General features: G+C 36.6%; 1 protein-coding gene across 2 annotated transcripts in view; it reads right to left on the reverse strand.

Annotated features, from left to right (window-relative positions):
- LOC121381846 overlaps positions 1–13,324 on the reverse strand; it is a 51,921-nt gene extending 38,597 nt beyond the window's left edge. For both annotated transcript variants that reach the window (XM_041511214.1, XM_041511213.1), the window contains exon 1: positions 13,089–13,324. In XM_041511214.1, the coding sequence (XP_041367148.1) occupies positions 13,089–13,304 (216 nt within the window). In that variant the 5' untranslated portion in view covers positions 13,305–13,324. The remainder of the gene's footprint in view (positions 1–13,088) is intronic.
- Between the last annotated feature and the right edge of the window lie 1,366 nt (positions 13,325–14,690).

The raw sequence follows: 14,690 nt of genomic DNA on the forward strand, positions 1-14,690 counted from the left end.
ACATACACAAGTCTATCCCATGCTTGCAGTTTTATTGCCAATACATAGACAAACAAAACATACATACACAAGTCTTTCCCATGTTTGCAGTTTTATTGCCAATACATAAAGGGACAAAACATACATATCCTATGTCTATTCCTATCTATATGTCAACTCCATGTTTTCAGTTTTATTGGCAATACATATAGAGACAAAACATACGTACATCTATCGGTAGGTCTGTCCCATTTTTAAAAGAAATTAATTCTCACCACAAGGTCATGTGAATTCTAAAACTTCCGTGTCACTGGGTTTGGTGTTGGGTCATGTCTCCGGAACACCACTCACTGCCAAATAGTGTTCAGGAACATCATAAATAACACGATTCACTTCTTATAACCCATCTTTAGGTATAACGTTTTAAAAAAAATTCAGAGTCGGCCATTCTAACATTTTGTTTAAATATTCGCTGCACACTGTGTACTACAAATATTGACAACTACAATCTAGTTACGCCCGTGTTAACCCTTTTAGTCTCGGGTACTCACCCCAGGGACACCGGGGTCTGTTATACCGACACGTAAACGTACGTGGATGGGATTGGATTGCCTATTCTGTACAAGGAGCAAACCTTGTTTTCAGTCCTGATGACAAAATAAATCCGCACACACGAACACAATAGATCAAAGTCGACATAAACGCGATAGGCGAATCATTCGCCGTAAATTCCTCCCCTGAAACCCAAAGCACCATTTTAAGTTCATTGATTGCTGTAGAAAAAGGATAGCACGGGCCTGTTGTAGTCCGTCCAGCTATGTCGGCTAGATTGTCTCTTCATTAATAGGTTTTGTATGCAGATGTCGATGATGACTGGATATGATTCCCTCGAGCTTGATAACAACAAAAGCGCACCACTGTCGACGGTAATAGAAATGTAGCGATCAGAAATACGTTTTGTAATGCATTCGCTAACAACACTACTGCATCCTGAATGTAGAGAAACCAGTGCTCTGCGACTGGTATATCAGTGTCCGAGATAAGCGCTAAACCTCTTCGATCCTATGATAAAGTTTTATAATAAAAAAGTAAATTTTGAAATTTCAGTTTGACTGGCTGAGTACACTGTTTCTATCACCCATGCAGTGGCAATGTAATACATATTTCAGATACTGACCAACAAGATATTTTCCCCTGCAAAATCGCAAAGACTTTGTCAGTAATGGAGTTGGGGTGTGATCGGTCCTTGCGGTTCGAAGCCCTTTTTCCCCACCATAGAAGACCTTCTTGATTTGTATCTCAAAATCAGTAGCTAGTGATTTCTACGGTCTGCGATTTTACTGTCATACCCACAGAGGTTCCTTCACCAAAAATGAAGTCTTAAAATATGCAGAAAAGGCGCAAAATCACAAAACATATTGTTATCTTTGTAGCACACCCTAATCTCCTCCAAATCTACGGAGTCCGGAAAACACACTAAATGTCGTACAGAGCAATTAAGGTTATTATCTAGGAATACTGATTGTATTATATCTGATAGCCTATATGTGTTTACCCACTGAAAAACAACATCGCCTGAGATGTCCATGTAGCTGAAAGAACACGAACGGAGATTAGCAGTTCATAACTCACAGACAGGTCAGAAATAATGTGTCTCTGAACCTGTGATTGATTTATCTATGACCTCCAAAGCTCCCTCAATTAATCACGAGTGACGTGCATGCGCACTGATCAGTCGGCCATTTCCTACCTCGAGCCGAACGTAGCCTGAGGGTCTGAAGACGTATGACATGTGAGACTGATTGGAGGAAAACAAACCAGCGCTTAGACCGCTAGAATGTCCACTCACAAATAGTTCAGTGTCAGTCTTAATGTCTTGTCCATGTCGTTTAGAATGCATAGAATCTCCAGTGTCAGCCGCTATCGGTGACAGAGGTTGTGCCCTGGGTGGACGTGCCTGAAACTTAACTTTGTTTTTATTTCATATGATTCTACATAATATATAATGGTAAAAATAATAACTTTCCATCCCCGTTACCTGTTCTTACTTCTATTGTATTTATTCCAATCAGTTCTCTCCTGTGCTAGTTCTGATTTAGTAAACTAGTCTGGAAGTGGCAGTCCTCTTCGTGGTGGCAGTCAAAATAATGTAATGTTCAGTAAACGATCTCCCCAGGTCAGGTCAGGTCATAGGGTTTTACGTGCACATTCAGAACAAGCTGTTGTAGCGCACGCCTGTTGTGGGCACAAGAGCCGGCCTTGGCCGGCTCCTCCGTCCATGACAGGAAAGGTGGGAGGAGGGGAGAGGAGGGACTGCCTGCACTGGCAGGTGTAAGGGAGCACCAGCAACCCGATCAAATCGGTAGCAGGCGGGTGGGGGTGGTGGTGGTGCTATGGAATTTGAATGGAGCAGTTAAATGCCAAAGAGAAAAGGGTGCGCAATTTTGATTGAGGGAATTTGGCGCAATTTTGAACGGTCGGTCGAAAGGTAAATGGCCAAACTAATATAGGTTTTGATATTAGTGAATCGAGAATAGCTCGATCTCCTCGGAAGTGTCTATCCTTTATATGAGACACTAGATAGACATTCATCAAATCAACGACTATTTTTCCAAATGCCCATTGTTCAGATTCTATTTCTATTTCCAACATTAAAACATTTTAGACACAACAATGTCAGTGATAGTTTGGGGCGGGATGTAGCCCAGTGGTATAGAGTTCGCCTGATGCACAGTAGGTCTAGAGGTCTAGGATCGATCCTTGTTGGTTGGTCCATTGGGCTATTTCTCGTTCCAGTCAGTGCACCATTGGTTTATATCAAAGGCCGTGGTTTGCGATATCCTGTTTGTGGAATAGTGCGTATAAAAGATCCCATACTACTACTGAAAATATGTTGCGATTTTCCTCTCTAAGACTACATGTAAATATTACCAAATTTTTGACATCCAATAGCCAGTGATTAATAAATCAATGATCTCTAGTAGTGTCGTTAAACAAAACAAACAGTGATAGTTTAGTAAAGATGTTTTGTTCCAGGTTCTTTGACAGATGGTTTTGTTATTACATCTGCTGTTTCCTTAATCCCCGTGAAGATAACATCTTAACATAAACGTTAGCTTGTAAATATGTTTTCATGTCAACATACGTCAAAAATGAGCTTTCTCTAAGAGGATTTAGTTTGGTCTAATTGGTATCTGCTGTTCAGGTAAATACTGTAATCCAGGCAGTTATGTTTTTTCTTTCAATATCGCATTTTCTTCACATTTGTGTTTTGTTCAAGGTAATGATATTTTAGTTGTGTCTCTACAGACACTGTCAGAAGCAGAAATCGATCAGTAAACGTATACGCTTTCGACAACTCTATCATTCCAGACATATTCAAGTTCAAATTGGCTCCCATTTTAATAATGTGTCAAATGCGTTCGTTCTAAGTCTACCGCCTAACATGATTATATGTACAAATATGTTTATTCATAAGTTCTGACTTAGATCAAAGCAATTAGATTATGTGTTAATGATGATTATGCAGCGTTAGATGTTAGACTAATTGTGAAGAGAAGAAGATACCTGTATGAATGTTAGTTAATTTTCATAAATGTAAAAATGATAATTTCGTTTGTGAATAAAGAAGTTAACTTTCAGTTCTTAAATGTTCCAACATCTACAATCTGGTATCTTCCCATCCGTTAACAGCTTTGCACAGTCCAGATTAGTTCATAATAGGTACACTAGCTCACACCACGGTTGTATCTGAACAATTCTACACCATCCTCTGGTGGAATTTTAAACTTTGACAGCACAGTTACAAATATCATTCTTTCACTCAGTGCAAAGAACAGATATTTGCTTGAATATGTACTCTATGTATTCTATTTACATGCACCAGGATAGAGGCGATTGTTTAACACCTTAGTTGGGAATAGTTTCTTTCATCTGCATCAGTCCCAGAAAGATCCCTGGATCTGGGTGTCATGTAGTAATACTCTTTATAGTCGTTCGTGCTCTCTGTGGGTGATTCATCTATAATTTGTTGATAACAATATGAGGTGGAGATTTCACGAATATGTTGAAAGCTAAATTGTTTTTGCACAGACTACTGATTTTATCTGTAGTGTAACATCCAGTTGGTAAGTAGAGTGTAATTAATGTTGAGGCTTTTTCTGAACCTAGTTTATCATAGAGTGATTGCAGAGTTCTCATTTATATTTGAGCCTGTTTGTATATCGGAATTCAGTACAGTTGTAATATTATGTAGCTATCACATTATGACAGTAACTTTTGTATAGAAATTCACCTCACTCCCGAACATCTACCTATTGTGAGAGAATGAGAAACTAGGACAGTATGCCCTCCTTGTTGTGTTCATGTAGCATGAAATCAACAGCTATTTTGCCAAATGCTCGTTCGACTGCATTATGCAGAGATACGGCCAAACATGGCCCAATTTCACTAAACATCGTAAGACAAATTTTGCACGTAACCGTAAATCTACGACTAAACCACAATTCATATTTCTATTAATAGTACAACAAATATAGTTTAAATTATGCATTAATCATTTTCTTTTGTCCTTAAAAAGCTCTGTTTTCCGCAATGCTGTAATTATCTGCGTGAAATAGATGCCAAGCACGTGTAAATGTATGTCTGGTATAACAGCTAGTCGCAGCTGTAAACCTACGATGTTTTGTCAAATTGGCTCACGTATTACGGTTTTGTCGTTCAGATTATAACCAATTTTTACTCTCTAAGAATCATTCGATGTCGTTCAAGTCTTGTGCCTGACCTAGTTGGTGCGAATTCCTGTCACTGGACATTGTATTGAAATATTTAATGGTGTTCATACTTAGTGTGCCTCTATATTTAATGGTGTTCATACTTAGTGTGCCTCTATATTTAATGGTGTTCATACTTAGTGTGCCTCTATATTTAATGGTGTTCATACTTAGTGTGCCTCTATATTAAATTAGAACCACTAAGATGGCAACCACGTTAAGATGACTAAATGGGGTTTAAGAATGAATTTCTATTATAAAAGTCTGAAGATGATAAAAATGCATTTGAATAACTTTATCTATAAAAGCATAATCCTGATTTACCTAACTGCTTGCTACTAAAATATTCTAGGGTTTTGACTTACAGAAATCTCAATACTACAGTGGTGTGTTATATGGAAATAATGGGTCGAATTTATGAAGCCTGTTTTTCTTAAACCCAGCTGTTTAAGCATTGTAACTGTATGTAGTTAAACCCAGCTGTTTAAGCATTGTAGATGTATGTAGTTAAAGCCAGCTGTTTAAGCACTGTAGATGTATGTAGTTAAACGCAGCTGTTTAAGCATTGTAGATGTATGTAGTTAAACGCAGCTGTTTAAATATTATAAATGTATGTAGTTAAACGCAGCTGTTTAAGCATTGTAGATGTATGTAGTTAAACGCAGCTGTTTAAGCATTGTAAATGTATGTAGTTAAACGCAGCTGTTTAAGCATTGTAGATGTATGTAGTTAAACCCAGCTGTTTAAGCATTGTAAATGTATGTAGTTACACGCACGTGTTTAAGCATTATAAATGTATGTAGTTAAACCCAGCTGTTTAAGCATTATAAATGTATGTAGTTACACGCAGCTGTTTAAGCATTATAAATGTATTTAGTTACACGCAGGTGTTTAAGCATTATAAATGTATGTAGTTACAGGCAGGTGTTTAAGCATTATAAATGTATGTAGTTAAACCCAGCTGTTTAAGCATTATAAATGTATGTAGTTACACGCAGGTGTTTAAGCATTATAAATGTATGTAGTTACAGGCAGGTGTTTAAGCATTATAAATGTATGTAGTTAAATCCAGCTGTTCAAGCATTATAAATGTATGTAGTTAAACCCAGCTGTTTAAGCATTATAAATGTATGTAGTTACACGCAGGTGTTTAAGCATTATAAATGTATGTAGTTACACGCAGGTGTTTAAGCATTATAAATATATGTAGTTACACGCAGGTGTTTAAGCATTATAAATGTATGTAGTTAAACCCACCTGTTTAAGCATTGTAAATGTATGTAGTTAAACGCGTGTAAGACATAGACAGGTGTTTAAGCATTGTAAATGTATGTAGTTAAACGCGTGTAAGACATAAACAGGTGTTTAAGCATCATAAATGTATGTAGTTAAACGCGTGTAAGACATACACAGGCTTTGTAAATTCGGTCCTATATGTTTTGAATATAACACCTACACATACTTTTAGAATATTTATGATCATTCTTATTCAAGTAAATTTGCCATATTATTAACTCTTTTTTTTTTTTTTGCCCTTTTTTATGAGTCTATTGGAATATGACTTACCTTTTTATTGACAGAAAGAAAATTAATTCTGTGCTTTCTGCTCCGAGTTGATTTAGAATACTAGTATACACAATTGTTATAAACAAACATCATTGTCCTTGTTTGTAATATGACTTGGGATAACAAACATCATTGTCCTTGTTTGTAATATGACTTGGGATAACAAAAATCATTGTCCTTGTTTTTAGTATGACTTGGGATAACAAAAGTCATTGTCCTTGCTTGTAATATGACTTGGCATAACAAAAATCATTGTCCTTGTTTGTAATATGACTTGGGATAACAAAAATCATTGTCCTTGTTTGTAATATGACTTGGGATAACAAAAATCATTGTTCTTGTTTTTAGTATGACTTGGGATAACAAAAATCATTGTCGTTGTTTGTAATATGACTTGGGATAACAAAAAGCATTGTCCTTGTTTGTAATATGACTTGGGATAACAAAAATCATTGTCCTTGTTTTTAGTATGACTTGGGATAAAAAAAATCATTGTCCTTGTTTGTAATATGACTTGGGATAACAAAAATCATTGTCCTTGTTTGTAATATGACTTAATCATTGTCCTTTTTTGTAATATGACTTGGGATAACAAAAATCGTTGTCCTTGTTTGTAATATGACTTGGGATAACAAAAATCATTGTCCTTGTTTGTAGTATGACTTGGGATAACAAAAATCATTGTCCTTGTTTGTAATATGACTTGGGATAACAAAAATCATTGTCCTTGTTTTTAGTATGACTTGGGATAACAAAAAGTATTGTCCTTGTTTGTAATATGACTTGGGATAACAAAAATCATTGTCCTTGTTTTTAGTATGACTTGGGATAACAAAAATCATTGTCCTTGTTTGTAACATGACTTGGCATAACAAAAATCATTGTCCTTGTTTTTAGTATGACTTGGGATAACAAAAATCATTGTCCTTGTTTGTAATATGACTTGGCATAACAAAAATCATTGTCCTTGTTTGTAATATGACTTGGGATAACAAACATCATTGTCCTTGTTTGTAATATGACTTGGGATAACAAACATCATTGTCCTTGTTTGTAATATGACTTGGGATAACAAACATCATTGTCCTTGTTTGTAATATGACTTGGGATAACAAAAATCATTGTTCTTGTTTTTAGTATGACTTTGGATAACAAAAATCATTGTCGTTGTTTGTAATATGACTTGGGATAACAAAAATCATTGTCCTTGTTTGTAATATGAATTGGGATAACAAAAATCATTGTCTTTGTTTTTAGTATGACTTGGGACAACACAAATCATTGTCCTTGTTTGTAATATGACTTGGGATAACAAAAATCATTGTCCTTGTTTGTAATATGACTTGGGATAACAAAAATCATTGTTCTTGTTTTTAGTATGACTTGGGATAACAAAAATCATTGTCGTTGTTTGTAATATGACTTGGGATAACAAAAATCATTGTCCTTGTTTTTAGTATGACTTGGGATAAAAAAATCATTGTCCTTGTTTGTAATATGACTTGGGATAACAAAAATCATTGTCCTTGTTTTTAGTATGACTTGGGTAACAAAAATCATTGTCCTTGTTTGTAATATGACTTAATCATTGTCCTTTTTTGTAATATGACTTGGGATAACAAAAATCGTTGTCCTTGTTTGTAATATGACTTGGGATAACAAAAATCATTGTCCTTGTTTGTAGTATGACTTGGGATAACAAAAATCATTGTCCTTGTTTGTAATATGACTTGGGATAACAAAAATCATTGTCCTTGTTTTTAGTATGACTTGGGATAACAAAAAGTATTGTCCTTGTTTGTAATATGACTTGGGATAACAAAAATCATTGTCCTTGTTTTTAGTATGACTTGGGATAACAAAAATCATTGTCCTTGTTTGTAACATGACTTGGCATAACAAAACTCATTGTCCTTGTTTTTAGTATGACTTGGGATAACAAAAATCATTGTCCTTGTTTGTAATATGACTTGGCATAACAAAAATCATTGTCCTTGTTTGTAATATGACTTGGGATAACAAACATCATTGTCCTTGTTTGTAATATGACTTGGGATAACAAACATCATTGTCCTTGTTTGTAATATGACTTGGGATAACAAAAATCATTGTTCTTGTTTTTAGTATGACTTTGGATAACAAAAATCATTGTCGTTGTTTGTAATATGACTTGGGATAACAAAAATCATTGTCCTTGTTTGTAATATGAATTGGGATAACAAAAATCATTGTCTTTGTTTTTAGTATGACTTGGGACAACACAAATCATTGTCCTTGTTTGTAATATGACTTGGGATAACAAAAATCATTGTCCTTGTTTGTAATATGACTTGGGATAACAAAAATCATTGTCCTTGTTTGTAATATGACTTGGGATAACAAAAATCATTGTCCTTGTTTGTAATATGAATTGGGATAACAAAAATCATTGTCTTTGTTTTTAGTATGACTTGGGACAACACAAATCATTGTCCTTGTTTGTAATATGACTTGGGATAACAAAAATCATTGTCCTTGTTTGTAATATGACTTGGGATAACAAAAATCATTGTCCTTGTTTGTAATATGACTTGGGATAACAAAAATCATTGTCCTTGTTTTTAGTATGACTTGGGATAACAAAAATCATTGTCCTTGTTTGTAATATGACTTGGGATAACAAAAATCATTGTCCTTGTTTGTAATATGACTTGGGATAACAAAAATCATTGTCTTTGTTTGTAATATGACTTGGGATAACACATGAACTGGGACCGCTTAACTCAAAACTACACCCACATCTATTCAAGATTTCTTCTATATGTTATGTAAAGGAGTTGTACGATGTTTCTTATGAACGTGTGAGCACGAAAATGGCGTCAACGTCATTTCCTTTCAAAACTATTCGTAAAATATTTTCCTGCAGTTTTGTTTCCTGTGTTGTGATTTTTAAACTGTATTTATCTCTCGCATTACGTTGTAATTTAACTATATACATGTAAATAACACAGTTGAACGTGAATGATACTGAATGTGCACATTGTGATACTTCATCAGTGTAACTTCAAAATGAATATAAGTAGGTGAAAAGCATATCGAAAGGTCTAGTAACCGACTGGAAAAAGCGACATGTAGTCCTGTCATAATAAAATTACTGTTAATAAATATTAAATGCCTGTTATCGTCTGTATAGTATAGTATTTCCAGAAATGTTTTTAAAGTTATCTCTCGTACAAGAACGCATTTATCATACTTGTCAACTCCATGTGTTACCAAACCCGTATCCAGCGGGTTATCTCTGGTTCTGTTACATTAAACATTATACAGTCGCAATTACAAAGTGATTTGTTGCATTTATTTGACAGGCAATGTCGGTGCAGTATTCTTTTTATTATAATTTGTAAAGAAAAAAAACAAAAAACTTTCATATTTTAAACGAACAATGGAGTAAATGAAATATTTTACCTTTAATGGTTTTTAACACATATTCTTCTTTATTTGTTGTATTATTTTTGAATTTATGAGTAGTAGTTTTTTTTTGTTATTTAATATACATCAAGTAATGTTAATTTTGTTTACTAAGTAACAAATTAATAAATTAATTTGTAAGCACAATGTTTATATAAATAAAGTTTGTTTTCTTTAACGACACCACTAGAGCACATTGATTTCGTAATCATCGGCTGTTGGATTTCAAACGTTTGTTAATTTTGACGTACAGTTTTAGAGAGGAAACCCGCTACAATACCTGGAACGCCTATCGCTCCCAACGATATAACAAAACGGAAATAAAATAATTTAATTTACCAATATTCAATGAATTATATCGTATTGTCATGAGTAATTCGTACACAATATTATTTGTTATACTGTTAAATTAAAAAATAATAATAATATTAATATATGTTAATTATGGTATTAACAGTGGTGATGATGATGGTGACTGATAATGACGATAATAATAAACATGATGATGATTATGATGATGATTATGATGATGTTGATGGTGATGATGGTGATGATGATGAAGATGATGATAAAAATACCCCTAAAACTAGTTTTGTTAGGTCAGGTAATGTTTAATCATGCTCACATGCCACTTAGGCTTCCAGCATGTCTGTTCCGGGGCCGAGCTCTGGATAGCCAGAAATCTGTCTCGGGACAGAGCTGGTTTTGTTAATGGTTACGAACAAGAAGAGGAAGAAGAAAAAGAACAAGGATGTGAATAAGAAGAGCATAAGCAAGAACAAGATTTTGTTTTTAACAATGCCTTATGTTATTCATTCTCTCATTGTGATGCTGACAATACAGCAACCTTAGTTTTGCAGTGCCTAAATAAAACCAATGACGTTCCCCCGCACTGTGTTCAATTAGAGGACTTCAGAGATACACAGCAGATAAAGGAGACAGCCGCGGTGGGATTTATCAATGAAGACTGTCTTTTGCAACTATTTACCACCGCATATCGCTACATAAATAGGCTTACTAAAACAGGAGGGAGCTTTTTTTCCTATTATGCAGCAGCGTTGTAAAACAGCCAGAAGAGCTGGGATAGGAAGGCTAAATTTGTTTCCATCGTATGTGATGTGCAAGGACGTTGTAGGTTAGAGATACCAAGATGGGTAAACAAATTAAATGTTTTGTTTACATCGTGTGTTGTCTTATATCCTCGTCACTCAATAATTAGCGTACCTCAAAGGATGTTTTACGTAAGAGAACCCAAACCATACGGTGAATGCTCTCTCGTGTGTGGTGGGAATCGGTCGAGATAAATTCAGTCACTGAACCACAGCTTTATTGGCATAGGTAGATCCCAAGGATACGTCGGGTCCCGAGCATGGCTGGAATTTCTAGAGTTGATGCAGACATTCCACACCTAGTATATTTCGTACTGAACATGTTATGTTATTAGATAAGTAGAATATACGAGTGACGAAACAAAACCAAGTTTGTTTTGTTTAATGACACTACTAGAGCACGTTGATTTATTAATCATCAGCTATTTCATGTCAAACATATAGTCATTTTGACACAGTTATAGAGAGGAAACCAGATACATTTTTTTCCCATTAGTAGCAAGGGATCTTTTATATGCACCATCCCACAGACAGGATAGCACATACCACAGCTTTTGGTATACCAGTCGTGGTGCACTGGCTGGAACGAGAAATAGCCCAATGTCAGAGTAATCCTGTCTCTGCTTAGTTAAAGACGAAAGTCACTACTACTCCAATATCAAAGTAAACCTGCCCCTGCTAATGTAAAGACGTAAGATGCTACTACTCCAAAAACACATTTAATGTTACACAGGGTCCATTCCTTCTAAGTTAAATACGAAAGAAACTACTACTCCAATGTCAAAGTAAACCTGTTCCCTGCTAAGTTAAAGACGCAAGACACTACTATTCCAATTGTCACTCTGGACCCACCCCTGCTACGTTAAAAGCATACGACACTATTAATCCCATGCCACACTGGACCTGCCCCTGCTAAGTTAAAGATGTAAGTCACAACTCTCCAATGTCACTCTAGACCAACACCTGCTAAATCCGTAAGTCACAACTCTCCAATGTCACTCTAGACCAACACCTGCTAAATCCGTAAGTCACTACTCTCCAATGTCACTCTAGACCAACACCTGCTAAATCCGTAAGTCACTACTCTCCAATGTCACTCTAGACCAACACCTGCTAAATCCGTAAGTCACTACTCTCCATTGTCACTCTAGACCAACACCTGCTAAATACGTAAGTCACTACTACTCCAATGTCACTCTAGACCAAAACCTGCTAAATCCGTAAGTCACTACTACTCCAATGTCACTCTAGACCAACACCTGCTAAATACGTAAGTCACTACTACTCCAATGTCACTCTAGACCAAAACCTGCTAAATCCGTAAGTCACTACTCTCCAATGTCACTCTAGACCAACACCTGCTAAATCCGTAAGTCACCACTACTCCAATGTCACTCTAGACCAACACCTGATAAATATAAGTCACTACTACTCCAATGTCACTCTAGACCAAAACCTGCTAAATACGTAAGTCACTACTCTCCAATGTCACTCTAGACCAACACCTGCTAAATCCGTAAGTCACTACTCTCCAATGTCACTCTAGACCAACACCTGCTAAATACGTAAGTCACTACTCTCCAATGTCACTCTAGATCAACACCTGCTAAATACGTAAGTCACTACTCTCCAATGTCACTCTAGACCAACACCTGCTAAATCCGTAAGTCACTACTCTCCAATGTCACTCTAGACCAATACCTGCTAAATACGTAAGTCACTACTACTCCAAGGTCACTCTAGACATTTTAATGTCACACAAGGTTTGTTCTTTCTAAGTTAAAGACAAGAAAATAATACTCCAAATTTCACCCTAGACCCACACCTGTCAAGTTAAAAACGTAAGACAATACTACTCCCATGTCACACTAGACCTGCCCCTGCCCAGTTAAAGACGTAAGAAGCAACTACTACTCCAAATGTCCCACTCGACCCGCCACTGCCCAGTTAAAAAATTAAGAAGCAACTACTACTGTAAATGTACCACACGACCCGCTCCTACCCAGTTAAAGACGTAAGACGCAACTACTACTTAAATGTCCCACACGACCCGCTCCTGTCCAGTTAAAGACGTAAGACGTAACTACTACTCCAAATGTCACACACGACCCGCTCCTGTCCAGTTAAAGACGTAAGATGCAACTACTACTCCAAATGTCCCACACAACCCGCCCCTGTCCAGTTAAAGAAGTAAGACGCAACTACTACTACTCACGATCTTCTCGTTGAGGTTCTCAAGTTCCTTCTCGGTGATCTTTCTCTTCTGCTGCTCCTGCTGCTGGCGCTTGTACTCGCTGTACTTGGAGAAGAGGTACATCCCTGGACTCACTAGCACGTTGAGCGGCTTCACCAAACTGCCGTTTGATGAACGGCCGAACGGCATTTTGTCGCTCATCCGAGAAGAAGTTCGTCTTTTCCAAAAGTGAACCATTATTCTGTGATTTGTGCTTTTCAAACCATTTGCCGGAATCAATGTCTGACGCATGCACACTCCCGACACGTTCCGCGGTCTCATTTCTCAACTCGACCGCGATTGGTCGTCCAGAGGGAAACTTATCGAGCAAACCCCATCGATCGATTGGTCTGCTCCCCATATATACACCGCGCGCGGGTCATTCATAACGGTGTGTATGCATATTTTATTCAAACCAGTGACCATTTCACCACAAGTCTTGTGTTCAGTACCAACACATTGTTTATCCTCGCTTGTGATGTACGAACGAGAGAACTCGACATGAGGTAAGAAAAAGAGAGAAAAAAAAGAATCATGGCTCCGTGACTTAATGAGTTCGTTCGCGCCTCTAACCGCCATCCAACTGTTAAAAAAAATGAATGGAGACAATAATATACGTCGAAGTTTTATTTTGTTTACTCTATTGATTACTGGCTTTGATAGGAAGTAATATATTTCTCGAGGGAACTGCTCTGTAATAAAGAAATATGATATTAGGCAGTTTCGTTGATTATTAGGAAGTAATAAAGAAATTGACGGAATAGAACGTGGGCTAAGTATTTGTTTGCAGCAAATTAGATTTCATGGAGAATGCGAAGAAATAGTAGCAGGGGTTCTACATGTAGTAATAAGAAAACGTTAGATCGAAAATATGGTATCAGTTCCTTCCTGATGGTATAAAATGGGCTAATAAATATTTTGAAAGGTCATGCTACACAAATAGCGGCAGTTTGTGAATTTAGTTTTTTTCTCAGATCTTTACGGGAACTACCACGCATGTCAACGACGAACAATACAACCATGACAACGGCTTCGATCATGGCCAATCATGAACTCCACCACGACTACAAATCCAACCGCAGGGTCGTATCTAGAGGGCGCATAATACACTCCCTCGAACATTTTGAAAAATACCTTTTTAATTTACAAAGCTATTTTTGTATACTTGTGCAAAGTTCTTTTCGTGGGGGGTTTTATACTGCGTCCCTCACGCTACTCCCCCACCCTCCCCCAACTATTCAAATCTATATATGATCCTGAATAACTGCCGCAATTGTCACTGGAATAAGAACAATGATCGCAACACAACGCAACAAACATAACACGAAACAATATAATATTGTCCCCCTCCCCCCAATTATTTTAAGCAAGATATAATCCTGTATGACTACCGCCACTGCCACTGGCATAGCGAAAATAGTCGCAACATATCAGTATAATATCAGTATACCAGAACACAACGCAAAAAACCAACACGACAACACAAAACAATATAATATTGACCCCCACCTCCACGCCCAATTATTTAAGCTATATATGATCACGTATGACTGCCGCCACAGTCACTGGCATGACGAATATGCT

The sequence above is a fragment of the Gigantopelta aegis genome, chromosome 9 (genome assembly GCF_016097555.1).
Source record: "Gigantopelta aegis isolate Gae_Host chromosome 9, Gae_host_genome, whole genome shotgun sequence".
NCBI classification, from domain to species: domain Eukaryota; kingdom Metazoa; phylum Mollusca; class Gastropoda; order Neomphalida; family Peltospiridae; genus Gigantopelta; species Gigantopelta aegis.